General features: G+C 51.1%; 2 protein-coding genes across 4 annotated transcripts in view; one reads left to right on the forward strand and one right to left on the reverse strand.

Moving 5' to 3' along the window:
- The window catches only part of Rnf169 (ring finger protein 169), a 73,124-nt gene extending 59,109 nt beyond the window's left edge, over positions 1–14,015 (forward strand). Inside the window, exons 6-8 of one of the 3 annotated variants that reach the window (XR_008213215.1) lie at positions 274–1,904; positions 10,123–10,294; positions 13,790–14,015. Coding sequence is in view for 1 of the 3 variants with exons in the window: in XM_052714182.1 (XP_052570142.1) it covers positions 274–1,455 (1,182 nt within the window). In the remaining 2 variants the exon portion in view is untranslated. Of the gene's footprint in view, positions 1–273; positions 6,624–10,122; positions 10,295–13,789 lie in introns of those variants that run through there. The other 2 variants (XR_008213216.1, XM_052714182.1) reach the window with 2 other exon arrangements.
- Positions 4,443–26,550, reverse strand: part of Xrra1 (X-ray radiation resistance associated 1) — a 75,032-nt gene continuing 52,924 nt past the window's right edge. The window contains exons 11-19 of the mRNA XM_052714181.1: positions 24,771–24,811; positions 21,089–21,214; positions 16,495–16,588; positions 15,511–15,626; positions 12,977–13,318; positions 11,150–11,348; positions 10,424–10,539; positions 10,179–10,284; positions 4,443–9,880 (exon numbers count right to left, since the gene is read on the reverse strand). Coding sequence (XP_052570141.1) covers positions 9,621–9,880; positions 10,179–10,284; positions 10,424–10,539; positions 11,150–11,348; positions 12,977–13,318; positions 15,511–15,626; positions 16,495–16,588; positions 21,089–21,214; positions 24,771–24,811 — 1,400 coding nt within the window. The 3' untranslated portion in view covers positions 4,443–9,620. The remainder of the gene's footprint in view (positions 9,881–10,178; positions 10,285–10,423; positions 10,540–11,149; positions 11,349–12,976; positions 13,319–15,510; positions 15,627–16,494; positions 16,589–21,088; positions 21,215–24,770; positions 24,812–26,550) is intronic.

Below are 26,550 nucleotides of genomic sequence, written 5' to 3' on the forward strand. Positions count from 1 at the left end.
CACCCAAAGGACTTATGTAGAAACAAATACATGCATGAGATGCCTGGAGGGCTGGCTCAGCAATTGAGAACACTTGTTCTTGCGGAGAACCAGACCCATATCAGGCTGCTGCTTCCCATAATTCTAGCTCCAGGGGATTCAACATGCTCTCTGGCCTCTTTGGACACCTGCACATACATGTGCATACATATACACAAGTTTTAAAAAATAAAAAATAAACAATACAAAAAGTGAAGAAAAATACACACACACCATCTTTTATATTTCTTTCAGGTCACAACTATAACTCCAGGCTCCACCCCCATTATTGGTGTTCTCTTGTCCACTCAAAACAACCGCTGCCTCTCGGCCCCTGACTTAACCGTAGAAAAACGCCTGCCCTTCAGCTCCCTTTCGTCCTTGGCTTCCTTGCATAAGCCAGAGCGCTCTATCAGCCCTGAGAGCAACGACAGCATCTCTGAAGAACTCAACCACTTCAAGCCCATTGTCTGCTCGCCATGCACCCCTCCCAAGAGACTCCCTGATGGCCGAGTGCTAAGTCCACTCATCATCAAGTCAACACCTCGAAACCTGAACAGAAGCCTGCAAAAGCAGACTTCCTACGAGGCTAGTCCACGGATACTCAAGAAGTGGGAACAGATCTTCCAGGAGCGGCAGATCAAGAAGACCCTTTCCAAAGCCACTCTCACCTCCCTGGCCCCTGAAGGAGGGGAGGAGTTACCGGGCTCGGAAGCGATCCATTCCAGCAAGGAGAGGCTGCCTCTGCCTTTAAATACAAGACTGTCCAGGGCCCAGATGCTCTCAGAGTGTGCTGGGCCCACCTCCACTGCCCTTGAGTATTTCCCTTCTGTTAACCAGACAAGAGTAGATCAGGACTGTGTTAGAAAAAGGAGCCATGAGGTTCCGCTGGAGACCTGCCATTCCTCAGAGTACAGAGGAGTAGCCAGTGGACCTTCTTTGGAAGGGGAACAGTTGGAGGAGTCAAGGTCCACCCTAGATGCCACATTAGACAAAACTTGCATAAGCACAGTCATGAAGACCTCGGCAGTTGATTCAGCGCTGCCTAAGGGTGATGTTTTGGGTGGGGTCTTTAAAACAAAGAGACAGCTGAGGACACTCAGTCCTTTTGATCTGACTAACGGCATTCTGATCAACAGCCTAGGAGAGGAGCCAGTTCCTTCCCTGCGCAGGGGCCGGAAAAGGCGCTGTAAGACCAAGCACTTGGAACAAAATGGTGTTAAGAAACTGCGACCACCCAGCAGTGACATGGGCCTGGCCCCCAAAGAGCCAGGGCTGTGTGAGGTGGGGCAGAAATGGCAGGAGGAGGAAGAGGACCAGCCGATGGCTCTTCAGTCACAGCGTACATTTGACAGTGAGAGGCGGACTGTGAGCCGGCGGAAAGGCAACGTGGATCAGTATCTCTTACGGTCCAGCAGCCTGGCTGGAGCCAAGTAGCACTTACTGTACAGTGTGGTGTTACCTGCTTTGCAGAGGTCCTTGGCCTCAGTCATTTATCCAAAAGAGCTAGCTGAATGTTCTCACTTTGAGTTTCTTTCAATGGCAAAACACTGTCTAATATGATTCTGAGAGGCTTCAGAGCCTTGGTAATCAAAGCCAAGGGTCTGCATATTTGCCTCTCTAGGATCTGGGCCATACTCCTCACCCCCTGAGTGAGCCAACTCTGAAGGCTTCTGGGCCCAAATCTGGCAGCACCCACTTGGAATGAGATTGGGATTGGCTTCATTCATGAACATGATGGCCAGAGTTAGAGATGGCAGGGAGACGGTACCTTCTCACACTCATAAGAACCCTGGCTTCTTACAACAGAGCAGTGTTTAAGTCAGCCTTGCAGATAGACATTCATTCTTCAGAGACAAACAGTGCAGTGCTGTGGAAGACCTGAGGTAAACAAGTGATCATGTTCGTCTTTGTCACCCCTGTGTAACTCTACACACCTAAATCAGTTGAGCTTAGAACTTTGGCTTCTCCGGAAGCTAATTTACATTCTCTGTGTAAACTATGACATTTGATTGATGCTGTGTGATTGACACCTGCTCTTCCTGACTTGTAAGTGTTGTCAGCTGGACGATGAAGCTGCAGTGCAGATGTTCAGGTTCTCTCAACTGCCAAGTGTTGTAGTCCAGGCTGACCACTGTGTCTCCTGGCCACAAGTCCCATGGATTCTCCACAATCACGGGGTGCCCAAAGGAAATACAACCCAAGGGCATGCCACGGCTACCTGGGGAGACTGGCTAGGCACTGAGTGTGACAGTGTGAAGCCCACCTAGAAGTAATTAACATTGCTGAGATTGTAACATTGCTGAGATGTAAATCGTAGAACTGCAGTGAACTCACCTACCCCATTTATAGGCTCCTGTTTTTCGCAGGAGTCCTAGCCTGTGAGATAACTATGAGGTTTCCTTACTACTTTCCACTTGGCAATGGCTATCTGCAATTTTGGTCTAAAAATCATGAAAAACTTGCCCCAAAGTCAGGCAGAGATAATGCTGAGACTCCATATTGTGGAAACAAGGTATCTAGCTGGATACAGCTGGTAAATGTAGTCCCATGGACCTTTGGGGTTTATTTTTCTTAGCAGATGACACTGTGTGTCTTTTGCATCCCTGGTGGTGCTTGGTGCTTCTGCCCTTCTGGGCTCAATGAAAATAGGGATTATGATACGATTTTAGGGACTCTCAGGTGGGCTGGCATTCCCTGTGTCTGTATGAGCTGTTACCATAGTCATTTGACTGGCATTTTAACAAACCTTCCAGAGCTCCTGTACCCACCCTTTGCTGTCCCCCTTGCAAGGTCCCAGCAGGATAGTGCATAGTTCTCCAGTGAAGTTGCCTTTGATCAGAGTGTTTCTGAAACAGTCAGTCTAGAAATAGCTAAAGCTACAGTCAGCAGCTGAGAGTAGTTACCTGTAGTGCTGTTTCCTGGGGGCAGATGTCAGTCTTTTGGGATTCTAGAAGAGAGAACCTCAGATTTGGAATTAGCCCAAAGTTGGTTGAAGCTTCTAGGAAGGAGGGAAGGAGCATGTGGAGTCCCAAGCAAGGCGTCCCTAAAGCAGACAGAGCTACTTTCTCTGCAGCTCAGAGCTGACTCTTCCCGGGGATGCTGGATGTGTGTGGCCATCACCAAGATAGGTGGCTTCAGAGGCTGCTCTGATGGGGAACCTGTGTGAGTCCTGGGGTGTGGGTGTATGTTTTACAGACATGCAACAGTCTCATTCCTTTATATTCATGCCACTTTACTTCTTGTCCTAGGCAACTTAAGGCTTTAAGGGCTGCTAAAGGCGTGTTAATGCCCCAAAAAGGAGAGCTGGCCCTGGTCTGCACATACAAGGAGATTCCATTAGAGAAAACTTTGAAATGTGTGCCACTTCACATATTCCCTTTATGATCTTAGTAATTATTATTGGAAGGCTAGTCTTACTGGGTAGTAGCAAAGACACATTTTTCCACATGCCACCCTTTTATATGTCACTAATCAGTAGAAAAACACTTTCAGTTGGAATTAATTTTGGGTTTTGGTAAAAAGGTAAAATATTTTTAAGAGATGAGAAATATATATTTTAAATATCCCCTTGCCCCTAGTTACTACCCTGGTTTTAAGAGTGTGCACAGTGGTGGTGACAGGTGTGGGCTGCAGGTGCAGCGTCGCTGCTAAGCAAGTGTTGCAGACTCTGGGCCGGACTGTGGCTGTCCCTGTGCACCCCAGTGAGACTCAGCTGTGCTGCAGACAGTGTTGATTCCCATGCTTCCTGCTGAGCAGTGCTCCTCCAAGTGGAGGCAGCGAGTTTCCGGTGAGGAGCTTTGAAGATGGAAAACTACTAACATGCCACATGCAGGACGCTCTCACGTTTAGTCACTGAAACCTGAACACTGTTTCTGAAAATCCCCATCGCAGTGCTTTCTGAAGCTCTTTACAGCTACAGTTGTTGACGTGGATTCCTGATGAGTAGAGACAAATAGAATGGTTGGGAGGGTAGGTGAGCTAGAGGAAAGAGATTTCACAAAATCAATACTTCCCACAAGTCACTGCAGTTCTGCCCACCCTGCACATTGCCCATGTTCCGCCGTGCCCTTGTGTATATGCATTCTGCTTGTTTCCCTTTCTTATTAAAGAGGAAAGGATGAGGAACAGGATGGTGCATCTTGCCATTCCTCAAGAGGGCTTGGCAGCCCTTCCCCAGAGAGGTAACCCTGCGGCTGATTGTCCCTGTTGGAAGAAGTCATCTGGATGGATTGTCATCAAGTCAGGGATTGTTCAGCCAGCAACTGACTTCTGTCCCTTAGTTACCTTAAAAAAAAAAAAAAAAAAGTTAAGTCTGGCTGAGGCTTGTTCAGGAATTCTTTCTTAATTGGCCTCATTTATTAAAAGAAACAAAAAACCCAAAACATTTTTTTTGTATGGAGGATGTACTGGTCATAAATGTCTTTTTCTTTTTCTTTCTTTTTTTTTTTTTTTTTAAGGTAAGATGCCCCTCAGAGAGTAAAGCTATTTAATTAATTATTGTCTGGTTACAAACTAGCCACTGACTAAAATGGGAAGCTGCTACTGAAGGCTGTGTTCATTCAGTAGGCACTTTTGAGTCTTAGACCGCCCCAGTGTGCTGGACCACAGGCTAGACCCTGTTGTTGGGGGGGCTGTCTCGTGCAGTGTGTGTGGACATATGTTCGGCTAGAGAGTGTGTTAATGATCTTTGGAAGGCCATTTCATCTATAACAATGCTCTTCAATGGTCCTGCTCAGGAGATCTAGCACTCAGCCTGTCACTGGCAACGTTTTCCATATCTCATCAAGATTTATGCGTTTGATTAACTCTGCTTTTTCCATTTCCTAAGTAACTTTTCCAGGGAAGAATGGATTTTCTCCTGCAGTGATAATAGAACAGTTGCTCTGTTCAGAAGCTGCATTTACTTCAAGTTCCAAGAAATGAGGCAGGTCTGGGTCACTGAGAGGCCGGAGAAGCCCACTCTTCACTTGAGGGACCTCCTAATGCATTCCCCAAGCTGACCTCTCACCAGAACCGGCGGTGACCTGGGGTTTCTTCTTCCTAACTTGTCACTGAAGTGGAGAGCCATCAGGAGGGGTAGAGGCTAGCTTATCATCATGAGATGTTAAAGCTGGACCAGGCCTAGCCCCTCTTTAAATGAAGACCCACTGTTCTGATTTCTGCTGTAGTTCTCTAGGGCTGAATACTAATGAGTTATACAATTTGTGAAGGAAGGAGACGCCCGAGTGACAGAGGTTTGAGAATGGCTTTTTCTTTTGTTTCTTTCGGTGAAGATGTACCTATATCCCCTGAATACACCCATACTAAATAGGGTACTTAATAGGGAAAACCCTGTAGTGTGAGCTAAGTAATGAGTGGAATTTTGTTGTAGTTATTTTAATCATAGCCTTTGCTGTTTCTTTCAAAATCAACCTCCTTAGGGTCTTAAATCTTTCTTAGCCAGCCCTTTCCTCATCAACCAGAGAATGCTCCTTAGATTTAGCCTTTAGAGAGAAGGGAGCTGGTTAAAGTTCTTAGGAGCCAGTAGGGCAGGGAGCAGATTTTGAAGACAAGGCTGCTGCACAGATTCTCTTTGATGATCCAGAAATGCTCCTTTGCCTGTGAATGGTCTGTAGCATTCTGAAGCCTGTTCTGCAGAAGAGATGTAGCTCCACAGAGGTTACCAATTCCGTCAAGGGATGGCAGAAGAAGCCCCAAGCCCACGTGAGCAGGCTGCTCTGTGTCTTGCCAGTGTTTCTTCTGAGGGGAAAATGTACTTTTGTGTTTCCTAAGTTTGTTGTCAGGAATGTGTGAGTGCTGACCTTAGGCTCTGAACAGGCTCCCTCCCTTTCTGGTGTCTCAGGGCCAGAAAGAGCTAGACAAAGTCACGCTAAGGTCAGGCTTGCTCGTCTCCCTTCCCTAAGCTGAGTGTGAGCACAGACAGTGCAGGCTTCCGTGTCAAGCTGTGCAGGGCGGAGCTTCCTCCTGGTGCCAGACTCTGTAGCAGCAGTCAGTTCTCCCTGCTGGCACTTGCCCTCCAAGCTGTGCCACCAGTGCAGCCCGGCAGGTCCCAGTTTGCATCCGACATGACCATCAGCCCGAAGCCTCCAGCAAAGCAAGATAACAGATACTATGCAAGACAGGAAGTGACTAGTTGAAATGCCAACTAGTGGGTGTTCCCCCCTTTCTTTTTGCACCTGATACACTGTTTACTCTTAACTGTACAAATATAGTTGTATAAAGAGCCAAGAGCCGAACCTTTCCACCTAGAAATATAAATTGGTTGTCTGTTTGGTTTTAGGCAACCTGCTATAGCTCCTTGTGGTCTGGTGGTTGTGACTTACTCAACCTGTTTACATTAGGATCGGAGAAGGGGCCTTGCATCCTGGTGGACTGCCACTGCTGTCTGTACCCCCTTGACTCATAAAGAGCCTTTTGGCAGAGGACTTGGGACAAGGTATGCCCTGTCAAGGGATGCTTTTACCACAGTGAAATGGTGTGGAATCAAGTGGGATAATGTATGATTAAAACAGTACCAAAGTGCATTCTTCAATGTGTGTATGTGCCTGTTCCAGGCGAGGCCCAAGTTGAAAATGCAGTAAAGCAGACTCCTGAAAGCAAACCGTCTACTTCTGGTTAGTCTCTAGAGTGCTGCGTCTGACAGTGTACACTAAGCTTAAGGCAGGTATTTGTTTGGGTGCTGTCCTGGGCCAGGGAGGTACCTGAGTGGGAAGGCCTTACCTGGGCATTCAGAATGAGTGGGAAGGCACTGGGGTGGGATCTCCACAGGGAACAAGCCTATCATTTTATGTGTTCTAATGGCTGGTATTTACAGTTTCCTGACCTCTTGAGACCATTGTAACTTCTCTGAAGACCCAAGTTTGAGTAAAGAATGACTGGGAGATGCCACTGTCCTTGCACCTTACAGCTGGACTTAGAAATATGATGGTTGCTGGATGGTGATGGTGCACACCTTTAATCCCAGCACTCGGGAGGCAGAGGCAGGCGGATCTCTGTGAGTTCGAGGCCAGCCTGGTCTCCAAAGCGAGTTCCAGGAAAGGCGCAAAGCTACACAGAGAAACCCTGTCTTGAAAAAACAAAACAAAACAACAACAACAAAAATGATTGTTAAAAATGCTCTTCTTTGGAACCATTGCTCAGAAAGTCATAAAAAAAAATCTCTGACATGAGTTTTTCACAGAGCATGGAACAAATGTTAACCTGTTTCTCTTAAACTCAGAAAACGACCCTAGAAGACTCTGCCAGCACATGCAGGATCTCTGAAGTCACTTTACACAAGGCGTTCAAGGGAGAGTGGTTAAAGTGAACATGCAGCCAGTTGGAGTCTTGAAAACAGTACTCGGCACTTGGTCCCTAGGGTAGCAAGGCGCTGTACACACTATTCATTCCCTTGTAACTAGGTATGCTGCGTGTCCTTTACAGATGGGAACTCTAGCCCTGGCTGGAACTCCAGAGCCTAGGTGCTGGGCCTCTGACTCCAAAGCTGCTGGTTGCATCTTCTGCTGCTGTGGCCTCAGCTAACTTCGCAGTGCAAAGCTCTACCACTGGCCTTGGCCAACAGTGTGGTTCTAGTTGCTGTCTGGACTGGAACTGGTGGGGCCAGTGACCAGGCTGTCTTCCCACTTTACCCACTGTCCTGTGGAATTCTGGGTTAATTCCAGATGTGAGCACAGTTTGCTTTCCCATCTGTCAGTTCTCCCAGAGCCTCACTAACTTCCAGATTGCTCATTAGTGTCTCGGGTGACTAGCCGGCTCAGTTTGGGATGACTGAAGGACACGTAAACTGAAGCGGAAAGTTAAGAGTGATCCCAGCATCGAGTGTATGGAGGCAGGAGGATCAGGAGTTCAAGGTCATCCTTGGCTATATAGTTTGAGGCTACCCTGGGCTACGTGAATCCCTGTCAGAAAATACCAGGGGAAAAAAAGATGAAAAACATGAGTTGCCACGTCATCTTATCAAGTCTTACTAGAATAGTAGCAGAGTTGGGGTACTACATGGTGGCTTCCAGCTTGGGGTTCAGTTGCAACACTTTGTTACATGTTTGGAAAAAGGCTCATGCTTGAACTCTGAAAGCAGCTTCTGGGGTAAGAAGCCAAAGGAATTTAGAAAGATCAGAAACTTAGTAAGGAGAGACAACCAGCTTGTTCACCTGAGAGAAAGTGGTGCTTTGCCCAGACAAGTGTGCCCTCTTTGGAATGCCCTCACACTGGTTAAGGGGCTGCCATGGGGGTACAAAGGGCAGAGCTGGAACTGAGGGACTTAGGCAGATAGGCTACACAGTCCATTCTAACATAGCCATTAAAACTGCCCACGAATGGGCTTTCCTCCCGAGTCAGTTCCATTACTGGGGTGACTACAAGAAGCTAGGTTGGAACATGGTGTGTGTGTTGTGTGTGTGTAGGTAGGTAGGTCCATTCTTGAGACTGTGTGGCAGGAACACATCTGGCTGAAGGGAGCACTCTAGGAGGTTCTCCAGAAGTGGAACCTGGTGGGTTGGCAGTGTGACTGTCAGGGTGACTTCTCCTAACAGTAAGGGAAAGATGGATGCTAGCAAGTCAGCCACAAATGCTCTGAACGTGGCTGCTGCTGCTGTGGGTCACTGCATCACCTGACCTGTCAGGCGTCTAAATGGGCTAACGATACTCTTGTCACCTGGTGTGGCCTGTGTAGTGATGGCACATGCATGTGTATGTCTGAGTATGATCACAGCTTCATGTAAGCACTTAACTGGCTATTTACATGAGTCTGTGAAGTTGAGTTCAATAATATGCAAATGGTTGGGGTTTGGATTTGGGGAGTCTGCCTTGCTGAGGATCAAGAAGCATACTTGGACCCTAGGGACTGCAGGTCTGCTGCCCAGATCTGAAGTCGCCGTCCCCAGGGGAGAAATCTTAGGTCCCACACACACAGCATAGCCCCGGTGGACTTCTCCAGACCCTTCTGGGGTAGGTGCTGCCTACTGGGCACACACCAGGAATGCAGCAGCCCCAGTCTGCCTTGGCCAGAATGTTGCTTTATTACGAACTGGGGTGCCTGCCCAGCCCCGATGTTTGTGTTCTTGCCTTTAGCCTGTGTCCTGGATTATAGGTCCCTGGGAAACTAACCCCTCCCCTCTTCTACCAGCCATTATCTCAAAAGGGACCATTCCATCTTCTGGCCCCCTCACAGTGGAAAACGTTCCTTACAGGAAATCTGTCTACCCAGCCTCTGGCCCTCTGCTCTGCTACCCTGCCTCTTGCTGGCTGTAGCGAGCGCACTTCCGAGTTTTCTATGCTACTCCTCCGTCTCAGCTGTCAGGTGGGTTTCTCATAGCCCTCTTGGGATGCAGGAATCAGTGGAGATTTTTTTCCTTAGTGACACCACCACTGTGGCCCTGGCCTGGCTTCCAAGAAGAATGCTTGGCACCCACTGGATTGCTCTATGCACCACTCTTTATTGCTGCTGGGCCAGCCACCAGGTGCAGCCTGGCCGGGCTCGGAGGCGAGGTCCTGCCGAGCTCCACATGCTGACCACGAAGCGAGACGGAGCCCAAGGCCCCTCTGTTCAGGGCTGGGCACGGTCCAGGGCACATAGCCCCTGGGGAGGGCGGTGCGTAGCTCTACTCTTTCGAGTCGCTGGCCGTGGTGTCCTGGCAGAACTCGTCCATGAACTCGAGGAAGCGGCCCAACTTGGGCTGGCCCGCGCTCAGCGCGCGGCGGGTGGGCGGCCTGGGCGGCGGGCTGGCCGTGAACACAGTCCGCAGCGAGCTGCGCACCAGCTGCCTGTAGCGCGCACGGAACTCCTTGAGCAGCTTCTTGGCCTCCCGGTACTGCTTCTGGTTCACCAGGCGCTGCTGTGCACGCCGCTGCAGCACGGCGCCTGCAGGGACGAGACAGGACAGCGCCAGGCTCGCCCGGTTCCCCTGGCCCAGAGATGCACAAAGCATATTGGTGGGTGGAAGCAGTCCAGCCCCCACAGTGGGCAGTCATACCTCAGTTCAAAATCCGAAGGTGCCTGGTGACAGGGGAGCCTCCTGCCTGCCTGCCCACCCTGCACACACCGTAGGTGGCTCGGAAATCCCCACTTCCACAGCCCTCCCTGCTTTCCGTGCTCCCTTCTAGGTTCGCACCAGTCCTCCCCGCTAGACGCCAGCCCTGGTAGGACAGTGGCACCATACCCAGAGGAGCTTCAGTGACGTTCCGAGGGTCCCGCATGCGAATGAGGATGTCATCCAGCAGCTGCGCTCGGGTCTTCCGTGGGGGTGGGATTGGTATCCTCCCAGCCTGGCACAAGGTAAAGAGGCCTGTCACTTCATGCACTCATTGCGTCAGGCAGTAGGGAGTGCTGGGAACCGGGCCTCAGGGTCCCAAGGTCCTGCAGAGACCTCAGAACTCAGGAGCAGTCAGTGGCTGAGGTGCTTACCCGCTTCTCCTTGGGGATGTAGGGTTTCTGGAAAGTGTCCAGCCTGGGCTTGGAGGAACGGCAGATGAGCGGCTGCTTCAGCATGCGATGCAGGGCCTGTGCGTTCTTCTGGATGCCTAGCAGAGAAGGCAGCAGCAACAGGTGTCACCCCTGACCCCGCTTAGTGCTGGGGAAAGGACTGCAGAGCCCAAGAAAGTCATTCCCAGAGCTCCCTCATCTGCCCCCCCCAATGCTTCACCATTCACTGAGTGAAATGTCTGCCTGAGCTCAGAGCCTCACAGTGATTCCTTGAACTCAGGGGTCACGTGACAGGCTGACTCCCGGGAGACCGGCTCCAGGCTCTTTTGGAGGCACAGATACTGTTGACACATCAGAGTAAATAGAATCATAGCCAAGAGGGCACTGCCTCTGCTCCCCCAAACCAGGTGGTGATGGGGGGTGGGGTGGGATGGTCTACTGGGCCTTAACGGAGGCTGGCGGGAGCTCAGGAACCTGGCTTTGTTTGGTCATTAACCCTCTCTGTGAGCCATTTCCCACCCTGGGCAACCGGGCTAATGCAGCCAGTCTTTGAAAAAACCATGACCCCAAAGCACTGAAGGTTCAGCAAAGCGTAGTGACGCTGCCGTGCCCTAAGAACCCCCGACAGACATCCAGATGGAGGGCAGCACCAGCCTTGGCCTGGCACGGCCTGCTCTGGGCTGAGGGGTGCCCCTGGCCTTGACATACCCTTGGGCTCCACAAAGGCCGGGTCAGGCTTGGCTGTGAGCAGCTCCTCATAACCATAGTACTTGGTGTGCGCAGAGGCAGACGGGTGCTTCCTCCGCGTCCTCTTGGCCTCTCTGGGTGCAGTTAGTGGTCTCTTTTGGTCACTCTCCTTTACCTCTAACTTTTCCTTGGGGACGGTGGAGGGTGGCAGCTCATTCACCTGCGCCGGGAAGAAAACACGTTCCCTGGCGGATCCCAGCTTGGGCTCTGCACAGCCTGCAGGGGTGGGTCCTGATGCAGGGAGAGCTGAGGCGTGGAGGAGGCTGGCGATAGGTGGTGTGTGCCAACAGGAGAAGGCATGGCCAATCTGCGCAGTCTCAGAGGAGGCCCCAAGCCAGCCAGAGAACTCCCTCCATAGGAAGTGATTCCTTAGTCTGGGCCAAGTCTTGGGGACAAAGGAGAGCTGTCGTCCCAGACAAAGCAGACAGAGGGCTGGACTGCAGGCCGTGACAACAGCTGGCAGTGGAGCAGTCGAGAAACAGCATGGCACACTTAAAGAGTAACATAACACAGGTGAAGGACCTTCAAATGCCATGCTGAGGATGCTTGTTTTGCATTCTTTATTCTTGCTTTGAAGTAAACCAGGTACATTTTGGCCTACCCAAATGGTTTTTATACAACACAGGAAGCCCTATCCCATGTAGGGACGTTCTGGGGGACCCTGCCAACTCTTCTAGCCTTATGGAGGTTGAACAGTCCTTATATGAAATGCCTGGGGGAAGAATGTTTATGTTTTAGAATATTTACATGACAAGATGCTTGGCATGGGACCCATGTCTACATGTAAAATTTGTTTATGTTTTATGTATGTTTTATATACATAGCCCTAAGGTAATTTCATATATCAAGTGATTTTATGCGTGAAACAAAATTTCATGATATGAAATGTTCCTCTTGTGAACATGCTGGCACCTCAAAAATGTTCAGAATTCAGAGCATTTGGAATTTGATTCATTCATATTGGGAATGTTCAGTCTGTATTTCCTTTCTCTACACTAGTGGTTCTCAACTTTCCTAATGCTGCAACCCTTTAATACAGTTCCTTGTGTTGTGGTGACCCCTAAGCATAAAATTATTTTTATAGCTACTTTGTAACTAATTTTGCTACTGTATGAATTATAATGTAAATATCTGTGTTTTCTGATGGTCTTAGGTGACCTCTGTGAAAGGGTTGCTCAATTCCAAAGGGGTCATGACCCACAGGTTGAGAACCCCTGTTCTACACACTACTGCATTGATACTGGGTATTCATGGTTCCTAAACTTCTGTTTGACTTGTTCCTCCTGCACCACACTTCTTGCTCTCTCTGCCAGTATCTCCACCTTGCTAAGGTCCCCCTGGCCTGAGAAGCACAGCTCATCCTGATTTGGACAGAGGCATCCCTCCTCACGGCTGGTCCCTGGGTTCCCCCAGTCTCAGCACAGATGGCCAGTTCTGTTTCTGTCAGCGTTCCCATTAGGCCATAAGCACCTCGGAGGTGGCACCTGTAGCTACGCCATCTTGGTTCCCAGGACCCAGGGCAGCCTGAGACGTGAGATAGCTCTTAGCAAAGGCATGAGCAGTGACACACCTCTGCAAACTGGCCAGCACCACATCGCAGTGAGATCCGAGATGCTGTCTGTGCCGCTGGACTACTAGATCTTGTGTCGCCCCGATCAAGGGTCCCTGAGAGCTGCACGGCCTTCAGGTTTCCCTGCCTGTCCTGGGCAGCCCAGGGCAGTGCCAGTAGCTCAGAGCAGGAACCTGTGGACACTGCAGCCAGGGGTGGAGGCACCCGGGGACAGGTACCTGGGTCAGGAAGATGGACTCCGTACTCTTGGCATCTTCATCTGATGGGTGCTCTGGGCTCAAGAGGGCAGCTGCACGGCTCGGGTGGGACACCGGCTCACTGTGTACGGTGGAGTCGGAGCAGATGGGAGGCATCGGCACAAAGGTCCGGTGAGTGAGGGAAGTGCCTTCGGAGCCCTCAGTGGCCAGCAGTGCCTCGTGAGTGGTGTTTTCGGTAGAGGACAGCACTTCAGCTCCTGGCTCTGGCTCCCGCATAAGACCTGAGGGAGGCTTGTCCGTGGTCAAGCTCATGTGGTGGGGGACCAGAGAATGCCTTGACACCTTGGGGATGTGAGTTTTCACCTGCATAAGAGAAAGGCTGGGTTAGATGGGCTCCATAGTTCGGAGGGAGTCCTGGGCCCCACCAGTCTCAGATGGCTGCACAGTGGGTGTGTGCAGTTTGGGCAGGCAGGAAGGCCGTCACATGGGCCTGCACAGAGGACAGCTTCGCTCTATACCACCACGGCGGCGGTGGCGGCGGCGGCTCAGTGGGGAAGAACCGGCTCCCACGGGTGGTCCTCTGGCCTCCATGTGGACACTGTCACACAGATGGGAACCTTTAGCCTCGTTCCCAGGTCAGAGGGGTAAAATGACTTGTATCCTGACCTCACTCTGCTCCTGGCAGTGTCTCTCTTCAGCAATGCCTCTCCCGTTCCTCAGGGATTCCTATAGGTGGTGGTGGCCCTGCTTTTCCTGAGCCAAGTTTCTCAGGAGCTGTGGAGCTACCTAACTGGCAGGGCCTCTCACCATCTTTCCTGCACTGTCTCCCTGCAGGGGGGTTGGGGTAGGCAGTGAGGAGGCGGGGCCGGCTGTGCCCTCGTGTCAAGGTTTACAGACTGACTAGTGGAGCAGAAAGACCCTGGGCTGCACTTAGGAGCATGCGCGCTGAGACACAGCTGGATCCCTGGAGGCAGCTTCCTGATGAACAGGGCAGACACCCCTGCCCAGCCTGTACCTGGATCCACCATCTGAGGAGTGGGAAGGACCACTCCTCTCTAAAGTAAGTTTCATTTTAAGAAGTTTTTTTCTTTTTGGTATGTGAGGAGTCCATGTTTTGAATGGCAGCCTGAAGGGCATGGATCCAGAACCCATGTCACAGGGGCAAGGCAGCTTGGACACACCAGGAGCCCTTGCCAGCATGGGGGGGGGGGGCAGCGTCTCCCTCCCTCTGTCTGCCTGTGGGTGGGGGATGGAGAGCTACTGGAGAAAGACTCCTCAAGTATGCCCTACTTTCCTAGGCCCCTCCCGCAGGTGAACTGACAGTCTTCAGCCCTGCCTCACTGGTGGCCCGACCTCCTGCCCATGCCTGAACAGGGCCTGTAGCCTTTGTCCAGGGAGCCGAGGAGGAAAAGTCCCAGGACGGACCTGCGGACCTGCGTGGGTAGCTGCACCTCTCAGCACACTGCAGACAGACTGCTATCCCAGTCGGCTTTAGGCCCACGCCATGTTCTGGGGTCAGGTGGTGTGTGTGCCTAGATGTACCCTAGTGCTCTATTTCTCACCAGCTGGTACTGTGTTTGTTAAGACCTCAATTACTCAGACCCTTGAACAGGAGGAGGGGGGAGAGGCACCCTGAACCCAACACTGACTTGTATTTGGTGAGCTGAGCCTGTTTTCTTGGGAGAAGAGTGAGGGCAGAGGTGTGAGTGCTCTGTGGAGGACTGGCCATGGACCACTTAGGAGACAGAGGCCTGTACCCAGCATCTAGCTCCTGAACATGCTCCCCCGCCAGATGGCGGGTGTGCAGGGAGGTGGTAGATCTCAGAGCAGGCCACAGAAACCCTAGGAATTTCTATTTCTGGCTTTAAACCCTGCTCTCCTCCTTTGAGAGCTTAAGAGCTTGGTCAGACAGAAGCAGCCACAGAGCAGATGGCGAGGGACAGATGTGTCTTCCCTGGGGGACCAGCAGTGTCCACAGATTGTTTGAAATTGCTTCAGATCAAGAGGATGATAATTATTAATTCATGGCCCCCAGAGGTGAGGCTAAGAACCCGCTGGGAGTGAGAGAATTCAGCCTGCCTGCGGCAGGGGCTGTGTATCCAGTCCTGACACCCCAGAGCTGTAACTTTCACCGGAGCATGTGTGGCGAAGGGCTTGGGCTCTTCAGTGGCTTCACGCCTCCTTTCACCCAGCCCTGAAGCAGCCCTGGGAGGCTCCAGAGCCGAGACAGCAGCAGCTCCAAGGTCAGAACTCTTGCCAAGTTCAGACAGCTATGGACAGTGATGGCTCTAACCTGAAGGCTGATTTCTCCCCCACTTCTCCGGCCCTAGTTTCTCTAAATTAGGGGGTCACTGACCCAAGGCTATCCCTCCTCTTGTTGAGGCCTTCTGTCTTACCACCCTGCTTCTAGCTGTGTCTAACAAGGAAGAAGGCACGCGAGTCAACGGAGAGAGAGCTTCCAGGTTTGGTTGGGCAGGGGTCTTCTCATGCCCAGCCAGGTGTATGTGAAAGTAGGCTCCACCTCCCCAGGGCTAGGCCCCTGTTGGAAGGCTTACCTTTCGTGATTCCTTCCGAGGCATCAAAATATGGTGTTTAGATTTTACCAGTTTCCTTCGAACTAAGCGGATGCCCAGGCGCTCCTGGAGGAAGCTCTTGAGCAGTGGTGGGATCCCTGGTGTTGTGAAGGAAAAAAAAATGACGATTAGCTAGTATCTCCTGGGGCTTACTGTGTGTTTGCACTGTTCAGTTACTTTGATGTGTTAGTGTAAGTGTACTTCTCTTTTCAACCACGGGAAGTAGGTGCCATATTATTCCTATTCTATGAGCAAGGGAAGTGGCACACAGAGGCTTCGGTGACGGTGACGAAGTGCAGCAAGGCTTAGCACCCCGCTGGTGTGACAACAGGCCCGGGACTCTAACACACCTCCAGCTGTGAGGTCTGGGCCAGAAGATGGTGGGCTCCACAACAGAACTGCATTCAGAATGCTGGCAGAGCCCTGCAGCTGCGCCCGCAGCCACACAGCCCTGCAGCTGCGCCCGCCACACAGCCCTGCAGCTGCGCCCGCCACACAGCCCTGCAGCTGCGCCCGCCACACAGCCCTGCAGCTGCGCCCGCCACACAGCCCTGCAGCTGCGCCCGCCACACAGCCCTGCAGCTGCGCCCGCCACACAGCCCTGCAGCTGCGCCCGCCACACAGCCCTGCTCTGCAATCAGGGTGCAGCTTACAGAGCTCAAGTAAGGGCTAGAGAATTCCAAATTCCCAGTTTTTTTTCCCCCGAGTGATCTTGAGCAGATCATAACCACTGTGAACTTTGGTTTCCACCAAAGTTGTTAAGGTTAATGCCTGTTTGCCATGGCTGCTGTTGGGGCAGCAGGTGCAAAGCAGGGGCTCCATTCTCCAGGGTAGCTGAGCCTCCCCTTCTCACCCCACCCCACCCCCACACCCCACCAACAAGTTTAGCCTAGCATCTAAGGTGACAGCGAGGGTCCTAGGGCTAACCCTGAGCACTGGGCCGGGGACAGACCTGTGGTCACCCACCTCGTGTGTGCGCCACCAGAGGGTTGTTGTGGAAGACAAGCTCACAGAGAGAGGGGAAGAGCGCTGCTGGCAGGACAGCATCCTCCTTCGCAATCTGGAACAAGTGCAGGAGACATGTTAGTTGGTGCTCCCCACCCAGGTGGGAGGGGCTGGCTAGCAAGGACGGCTGCAGAACAGATGTGGGAGTGATGGACAGCAGGCAATGCCTTATCCCTGCACCATCACCTGCTCGGGCCCAGACACTTTGCCCTCTGTCTAAAGATTCTGCCACCACTGCTTCATTGTTGGAAAATGTGTTTTACTATTTTACATGTATGGGTGTTTTGCCTGCATGTATGTCTGTACACTACATGTGTGCAGTGACCTCAGAGGCCAGAAGAGGGTGTTGGATCTTCCTGGAACTGGAGTTACAGTTGGTTGTGAGTGGCCACGTGGTGCTCTTTACAGCTGAGCCATCTCTCCAGCCCCCCACCCCACCCCTTGCTGCATCTTTAAAATCTCTCTCTTATCCACACTGGATATGAGAGTGCCAAGGGTACTGGTCAAAAGGCCTTTGTCTCGAAGAGCCTTGAGGGTAGGCCCAGCACTGGCTTTGGATACACCGTCTTCCTCAGGGCAAACCTGCACACTCCCGCATTCCATCAGCAGTACTCCTGCTATTCCTTGCCATCAGCCCTAAGCACCGATGGACTGAGGGAAGAGCACCAGAGGCCAGGGGCCCACTTATCAGTGGGATGAAGCTGAGCCACAGCAAGGGACACCTCATGGCTGGCTGGGGCCAGGGGCTACAGTGCCCTGTGCACTTAGCCTGTAAGTGGTCAGGCCAGACTGCATGACCAAAGTTAGACAAGCATTGTTGAACAGAGTAGCTAGAACGTGAGGACAGCAGTGGGGTGGAATCAGAGGAGCCTGGAGTGGGGTTCAGTGCAGGGACACAGGAGGCACAAGTGGGGGGAGGGGAAGGACAGACTCTTCTGTTTGGCTCCTGGATCCTCACTGGACTGCCCTGGAGCAAATGGCATCTCTCATGGTTGTTCATTCAGCTAGCCAACACCGATTCTCTAGACCGACCACAGGCCACTAAAAGCTTCCTGTGAAGAGCCAGGCGCTAAGTGTTGGGACGGACTCTCTGCTCCTGACTCAGTCCTGGACAAGTCACAAGCAAATAGCCAGAGTGCTTCTTTTCCAGTAAAGTTTTATTTATGGACTCTGAAATTTGATTGTGTATAATTTTAACACACCATGAAGTGCTATCCTTGTTGAATGTACCTGGAAATATAAAAGCCACTCAGTCCAGAGGCTGACCAAGCCGTCTGCTCACTCATATTTTAATAGATCACAGTCTTTCTCCTTTGTGGTCATAGTGCCTTTGCAGAACTAAGTAGCTACAACAGACTGATATATCATCTGGCCCTTTATTAAAAAAAAAAAATTGCAGGGCTTGGGGATGTAGCTCAGTGGTAGAACGCATGCCCAGCATGCTGAAAACACGTTACAAAAAGCTTGTGGACCTATGTGCTAGCGTCCAGAGAAGGAGGCTCAGTCTCCAGAGTTGCCTGTGGTCTATGTAATGGTGGCCCAGGATGGCCCAAGCCTCTGGGTAAACGAGGCAATGAGAGACAAGCACTTCAGATGGGGAGTGGAAGTGTAAATTAATTCAGACAAGATATAAGATCCTGTTTATAGTTAAAATACGAAGGGAGCTGAGTGGCACCTAGGGTGTATGTGTAGTATATGTTCTGTGACGCCAAGCCCTAGCTGAAAGGCATGGACTCAGGGTTCTGGCTGATTGGCAAGCAGAATCTGGCCCTAGGCTAGCTGCTCCCTATAGGGTGAGTCATATGACATCAGAGAGACACCTCTTTCAGTGATAACCTCTGATTTCTGCCCAACCTCACTGGGTTAAAGACAATATAGCAATCAATTCTGTGAGCTAAATAAATGCTGGTTAAAGTTCGAGTTAAAGTGACTGTTTTGCTTTTGGCACGGCACTTCTGAGTGAACATCTTAGGGAGAGAAGTTCTGTTTGGAGGTAGACTTGTACCTCTGGTGAACCAAACACTCATTTCAACACATGTAGCTGTGTCTGTGGTGAGCTGCGAGCAGCACTCATGAAGACTTCCTGAGAGCCCGCCATGCATCAAGTTGTTCTGGACTCTAAGGATACACGTGTAAGCAGAACAAAGCCTGGCACTTAAACAAGTGGAGCCTGACGGTCTGTGCAGGACCTGCCTGACAAGAGCTAACCACCACAGTGCTAGAGTTAACTGCCACACAGGAAAATGACAGTCATGATGAGGACACGAGATGAGGGAGTGTTACCCCAACAAGAACAAGTCAGGCAAGCTGGCAGAGAGGAAAGCAGGGCATCTCCAGGGTGAGTGAGACACTGTCTCTCCTGTGGTCCCTGCCGGGGCTACATCTGCTGTAAGGACTAATCAACTAAAGGTTGTAATGAATGGTTGACGTCCAGCTGTGGCTCAGAGTATGGCAGTGAGGCTCCTGAGGGTGTGGTGATGGTGTGTGGGTATGAGAGGACCACAGAAAGCTTCATCGAGGCACGGCACCGAGCAGCATACCGTGTGCCTGGAGAAGAGCTGCCCTTGCAGGAGAGGCAGTGGCCCCCTGCTGCCCAGAAGGAAGCAGTCCCAAGCATGGCATCTGGGAGAGGGAGCACTTGCTACTCCTGAGGTCGAGTAGGAAAGCACCTGGGTCCTGCACAGTAGAAATCTGCACAGTAGGACCATGACAACGTCCGTCTCGGAGATGCAGGGCCACAGTGCTGCCCAAGACTGAGGTTGTAGTCCACCTTGGTTCCTACCTTGGTTCCTGGCAAGCGCCACGGAACAAGCAACAGCAGTCTACTGGGAGGCAGAAATGCTAACGGGAGCTGCAGATGGGAACAGCAGAGAACCACCCTCACAGCCCAGCAAAGGTCAGGTCGCTGTGGTCTGAAAGGGATGCGCTTCAGTACAGATGACAGGCTGCTGTGTAAGGGGAGACAGGGACAGACCATGTGAAGAGGAAGCATCTGAAGGTGCCACAGCCATGTTAGGATCAGACAAAGAAGACCGCAATACAAGGGGCATTATCAGAAGCAGAGGGAGGTGATTCACAATTGGACCGCATGGTAGGTAGACGTGTGCTAAATGCAGCTGCCCCTGCTAACGGTTTCAAAACGACAGAACTAAAGGTAGAAAAGAACAAAACTATGGCCAGGAGTGGATTTCTCTCTTCGTGTGTGGGTGCACTTGCCTGCGCATGTGTGTGTGGAGGCCTGATGTTGGCATCTGGTGTCTTCCTGGGTGGCCCTAGGATCCACCTGCGGTAGCTGTTCTCCAGCACCTGGGCTACAGACGTGTGCTGCCACAGCTGGCTTTGATGTGAGTGCTGGGGTTTGAACTCAGGGCCTCACACTTGTGTAGCAAGCAGCTTACTCACTGAGTCGACCCCAGACCCCTGAGTAGATACTTGAAAACACTGCTCTCGGTGACTGCTAAGCAAGAGTACAGGGAATAGTAGTGATGCCGCCGCCGATATCTTATCTCGACTGACATCCATCAACACTATCTCCACAGCTGCAGATACCTGGTGCTCTCGGTGCTCACGGAACAATCAATTTTAGAGGGAACCTCAAAACCAGTTTAAGTAGACTTTAAAAAGAAAGAAATCTTATAAATCATGTTTACCTGGCGAGAGAATGAATTAGAAATCAACAAATCTAAGACACCTAGAAGATTTGGAAATTAGCCAACTGATGCCCAAGGAACCCACAGGTCAGAGACAAAATCACAGGAAAAATTAAAAATACTTCAGGGCTGGGCTGGGGTGTAGCTCCGTAGGTGAACACATGCTTAGTGTGCATGAGAACTTGGGTTTGTCGTCCGGCACCAAAAAATAAACCACCGAGGGTCTACAGAAAATCAAACAAGGTCTGGATTCTAGATAGAGGGAAAACAGCTGAAGTCCACATGTGGACTTTTCAACCTGTTGTGTCCCCCAACCTCCCTTCACCTGATGAAACCCAATGATTCAGATCTAAGCTTGGATACCACTTTTCCTCGGCCAGACGTTAGGTCAGACCAAGCAGCACACACTACCTCACAGTGCTGTGTCATCCCTCAGCAGCAAACACGCTTACATTGTGACCGCCTGTCCAGTGCCATCTCCTGAACTGACAAGCTCTGAAAGACGATGGCTTTCTCTTTTACACAGTGTCTCTTGCTCAGGCTAACCTCAAACTCACCAGGCAGCTGATCTTGATTCTCGTGCCACTACCTCCCACATGGTGGGATCACAGGGATGTGCCACCACACCTACTTTATGCAACAGTGGGCACTGAGCCCTGGGTTTCACACATGCCGAGCAGGCACTCTGTAACCAAGCTACAGCCGCAGTCTCGAGGTCTTTTCACACCGTTACTCCCAGTGCCTAGCACAGAAGCTAGTATGTGGCAAGTGCCACATAACCCTCCCTACCCTGAGAGCCAGGAGCACACACTTGGATGCAGGGAAGAAACTGCTGGACTTCAGGTCAGAACGGGTCACATCTCTTCCATCCATGCCCCAAGGAAAGAGCAAAGGCAGTTAGTTACCTTGTTGTAGGCCAGGCTAAGGTATCTGAGCTCTGGGAAAGGTGGGGCCAATGTCTGGTTCCTCGCTTTCAGTGACTTCACAGGAAGAATCTCAAATATGGGAGGAAGGGAACATATCTTGGCTGTCTTAGAAGGAAAAAAAAAGTCAGAGTCAAAGTGTCACAATGATTAAAAAAGAAAACATTGAGGCTGTCAACAGCCAAATGCCCTTTCTATTGGGTGTGGAGAAAAGACCTCTGTAAGAGCGTCTGGCCAAAGAGACATCCGGGGTCATAAAGGCCAGAATTCTGACTCCATGTTCTTTGAGGTCACACGAGCTAATCCTCCAGTCTCCCAAGTTCCAATTTCAAGTTCTCTGGGGCCACAGACTACAGGAATGCTGCAGACACCAGAGGTTCCTGCCCTTTCTCCAGCCCCAGCCCCAAGGCGCCTTGGCCCTGGCCACCCCTTCTGTGCTACTCAGCTGAAATTTCCCCCGAAGGTAGAGGAAGTGTTTGCACTGATAAAGGCAATCAGTCGCCTTGGCCAGAAGAGGTAGGGTGGAAAGGGACTGAACCGGGGACTCCCAGCACCCAGGTCCTCAGCCCCCAGTTCTCATTCAGGGTGAACAACGGCTAAGTCCTGACCAACCTGAGCTAGGCTCAGCCTGATGATAGGATGGCTCCCCTCCAGCCCGGAGTGCCTCAGGGCCAACGTAGGACCAAGCACACAACTGAAACTGACGGATTAACCATGCCAAACACTCACATGGAGTCAGAGGGCATGGGGAGGGTAGATATTGGGCTAAGATGAACCGGATGTCCCAAGTGCCACTAACGGCTGTATGATCTTGATACAATCACTCTACTGCCCTTTCTTCGACAGATGAACATGTGTGCAGCAACTACTCTGGGCCAAATATTTTGTGAAGTCACACACATGAGACAGGCCAGCGTGAGGTAAACACAGATGAGTGATACTTTGGGAAACCTCCATGGCTCCTCTGGTCCAGGTCACCCTGCAATCTGACGGAGCCGGGGGCAGAGTGACAGCACACAGCAGTCTCCTCTACTTTTCAGCCCTGTGATGGGATTGAAGGGCTGCCTCTGGCCCCTTAGGGGACTACGGCTCTCTCCTGTGCAACTCTCAGCTTGGGGTCACATCTCTGCTCAACTCCACACATACACATTTAAGGGGTATCCATCTGAAAACCGGTCACAGAAGATCAGCCCTAAACTTACCTGACCTCTCCCATCACCTTCAAGGCACAAGACACTAAGAATAATTAAGACATCTTCAAGATTCTAGACACAGACTGCAGGCAGATTACTCCACCATGGGAACAGAGGGAGAAGCAATTACCCCATAAGGTAGTGGAGGCTGCCCCTTGAGTGGGAATGGTCATCTTATGACTGAGCCAACCCCCACCACCAAGCAATAATTTTTTGAGAGACCACAGGACCTCCAGAACCAGACCTGAAGCTATGAGGCACTCAGAGATGGACCAAGACTGATGGACTGTGTATACTTATGGCCCCACCCCACTGTCTTTTGTCCTTCCCTGCATAGCCTGGGCTCTTCTCAGTAGCCCAAGGACAGGGGTTAGCCACTGGTCCCCCTGTTTCTTCTCAGTGTGGGTACACTGCACAATAAATTATTTCCTTCTTGACCACCACTTGTCTCCCTGAACTTTTGAGGAAGGAGGTGGCAGGAGTCTGGCCTGTTAGGACCCTCCAGCGTCAGAACTGGGGCAAGACTGGGTAAGCAGAAAGGGAAGTCAGAGTAAAGCACAGACCAGGAAAACCCAGAGAATCAGGCTCAGAGGACACTGAGCTGAGGGCATGACTGGCCGTCTCCTAGAGGGACATGAATCTGACGTTTACAGAGAGAGAGAGACCCTTCTAGGTTTCCAGGTACTGAGCTGAGAGCACTGACCATCCTGCCAACTGTCATTGATTTCCAAGGCACATCCCTGGCCACAGGCCCTTCCATCCAATGGGAATGAACTTTGGCAGTATGACCCTTGACACTGCCCACTCAAATGAGCAGCTGCCGTTTCTACACTCCTAAAAGTAGATTGGCTGCCTTGTGGTGAAGAATTGATCTGGTTTCTGCCTGCTCCAGACTCCTGGCACTGAGCTTCTAAAGCCCTGAGAATTTCCTAAGTGATGGTTTGTCTGTTAGCCAGGGTTCCTTGAACCACATTTCCATTCTATTAATGGGATGAGGAAGGGGGGGCGCTGGTCAGGCCAGGTTGGAGGAGGGGGCTCTGAATTCAAACATGCATCTGAGAAGACCCTCTACAAAAGCTGTGCGCTAAGGCTCAGAAGAGCTTCCTGGTCGGTAAGTACTTTGAGGTGTTGGGAGGGTGCAGAAGTTTTACAGGTAGGACCTTCCAGGTCTCACCTTATGAGCCTTCTTCTCACTTTGCTGGCCTCATTTTTTGTCCTTTATATTACTACTGCAGTTGTTTGCGCATGGCCCTTTCTCAAGTTCTCTGAGTTCTAGAAAATTATTGACCCTCGGGGGGGTTGTGGGGACTCCCAGATTTGTAGCTAGGTGGTCACAGTGTGGATAGCTTACTGTCTTCTTCCTCCTTCATGACTGGCACCTAAAGTGAGGGCAGTTTTCTTAGGAATTCTCTCCCTAAACTTGACCTTAAACTCTGGGTTGGTTAGTGTGCTCTAATGTCACCCTGTCCCTCTAATACGCTTTGACAATAGAATGTGGCCAATGTGACACATTTGAATTTCACACTCCTCCACGCTTGCTTGCTCTCTTGAGACCTGAAACTGCCCTGTTGTTACGACCAGGGTGTAAAGATGGTGTGGCGAGCCAGGGCAAGCCCTATCCTTGAAAGCTCAGTTCCCAGCTGGCCTGCAAAGCCAGCAGAACCGCCTTGCTAGCTCCAATAATTTTAGGATGTAATCAGCTGAACTGAAGTCAGTCAGTGGTTTTGTTGTGCAGCTGTAGTTAACCAGTCCAATTTCTCACACAGTCATATGGGTGAGGAGGTGGCTTATCTCTCAAGGTTGGCTGGGTGTAGACATGCACATCTTGTTGCAGTTGGATGCATCAATATTTAATCTACATGTGTCAGTCTCCATGAGCTTGGTTAGTGAGCTCTGCCCTGAGTCAAAAACCAGCCTTCTGTGTTGACAAAATCGAACGGTACACCTTTGACAGCAAGGCTCAGGTCAGGGCAGCAATGTAACTCACCGGAAATCTACTTTCTGAGGCCTTTGTGAGAGAGCTCTTGTGAGCTCCATCCTGGCAGTCCCAGTTATCATCCGAGGCAGTGGCTGTCACTGCACTCTACTGAACAGTATCTGAAGGCCTGGGGGCAAGTCTGTGACCAGTGAGGTCAGGGCCTAGTCAGTTCCCCCAGCACCTCCCCAACGTCAGCAGCACAGGGCTGACCCATAGTAGGAGCTCAGCAAAGACGTGTTTACTTAGTGTGATCTACAGAATCGTCTCTTGTGGCTCTGTTAACTTGTTACTATTTAATGCCCTTGTCATTCTTCACCTTCGGAGTACAACTATTGATAAGACTTTTCCTGTATCGGCTGAGAAAGAATCCAGGTGAGGCTGCAAGTGTAGCTCAGGGGACAGCGCTCATCCTGTCAGTGTAAGGCCGTGGGTTCGATCCCTAGAAGGACCAACAAACAAACAAACACAAACATGAAGTAGCAGTTCTGCTTACCTCTGAGGTTGAAAATCCAGGGTAAGATGAGAACACGACCTCTGAAACGACAAAGAGACGGAGGAAAGGTGGTGAGATCACCTGACCTCGGAGGGGTCAGGTCTGGGCATCTTCCCCACCGTGCACTCCGGTGCTCCCCAGACAGCTTCCAGTGCTAACGCCGCAGAAAAGATCCGACTGGAACGTAACCAACTCCTTAGCCAGGCTGCTGAGGCCCGAGTGGCTGGTCCCCTCTCCACGTCTCCCATCGTTTCCCACCCCAGCTCATGCTGCCCTTCTGCTCACTCACAGTGTTTCAGTCACACGGACCTTCAGCCTAACTTTGCAACATGCAAGCTCTTTCTAGCCCTGGTGCTGGGAAGCCTGCATGGAGCGGAAAGCTAACCAGCTATCTCATAAGAGAGAGGTACAGAACAGACATCCCATCGAGGAGCTGAGAGCAGCTGAGATGGGATGAGTTCAGCCTGCGGCAGCACTCTCCTTCACCTGGTGCCTGGGCCCCTCCCCCATGTCCGTGGCAGGATGGGTGAGAAAGGTCACATGAAAGTAAACATAGGAGTGGGGGACAACACTCGCATGAACAGTTCTCTCAGGGCAGTCTAGCAGGGACTGGGGAGGGGTTAGCCAGCTAACAGCCAGTCTGTCAGATAATGACAAGGAGGTGGCGGCTATGAGGACCTGGACAGCAGGGAGGGGGGCGGGGCTCCCTTGCTTCCCTAGCTGCTGTGATTCCTGGGGACGGCAAAATGGAAGCTTTACTTTGGTTAGCATGTGAATCCAAATGGCACATTTTCCACATTCATAAAGCAGCCCAACTTGTCCTGGAACTTTCTGACCCATTTGGCGGGTCCTCTCTTCAAAGATCTGTCTGAGCTCTGCAAGGCCAACTGAACTCACAGATACTGGAAATTCAGCAGCAGATCTTTCTTGGGTCTAAGTCTTAGGTCTAAAGACTAAGAGGCCCTTCCTCCAAGATTCCAACTTTCCTGATTCCAACCTCTTCACACAAAGAAAATTCCAGGCTCTGGTGGCTTCATAACATTGTCTTCCAACACTTAAGAAGTGAGGCAGTATCAAACTTTCCCAGGAAACAGAAGAGCAGTGAACACTGAACACCCCTGAACTCGTGAGGCAAGCACAGCCTTGATTGACAGTCCTCACAGGAACACCACCACAGAGGAAGACATTACACCAATCACCTCCTGGACATTGAAGCAAAATCCCTCCACACAACGTCAGCAAATTCAATTCCTGGACCATCATGGCCAGCAGGGGTCTTGTCCCGGGAACGCAAGACTGACTCAACACTGAGAAGTCCATCCGAAGTTCTCTCAACCTTTCAGATAAAGAAACATGGGACCCTACCCCTTCCATCTGTTGTACAGGCTGGTGGTACATGTCTTTAATCCCAATACTGGAGAGACAGGCAGAGGCAGGCACAACTCTGTGAGTTCCAGGTCAGCCAGAGAGACATGGTAAGACCCTGTCTCAAAAATTTTTTTTCACCTTCCCACCAATAAAAATCAATCTATGTAATTACCAGCCCAATAGATTTTTTTTTTTTTCTGAGACAGGGTTTCTCTGTAGCTTTGGAACTTGTCCTGGAACTTTCTCTGTAGACCAGGCTGGCCTTGAACTCACTGATATCTGCCTGCCTCTGCCTTCCGAGTGCTGGGATTAAAGGTATATGCCACCACTGCCCGGCCCAATAGATGTTTTTAAAAAAGAAATAAAATTCAATACTGATTCACAGAAAACAAACAAACAAAAACCTCTCAGC

This window comes from Peromyscus californicus, unplaced genomic scaffold (assembly GCF_007827085.1).
Source record: "Peromyscus californicus insignis strain IS unplaced genomic scaffold, ASM782708v3 Scaffold_4__1_contigs__length_199733344, whole genome shotgun sequence".
NCBI classification, from domain to species: Eukaryota; Metazoa; Chordata; class Mammalia; order Rodentia; family Cricetidae; genus Peromyscus; species Peromyscus californicus.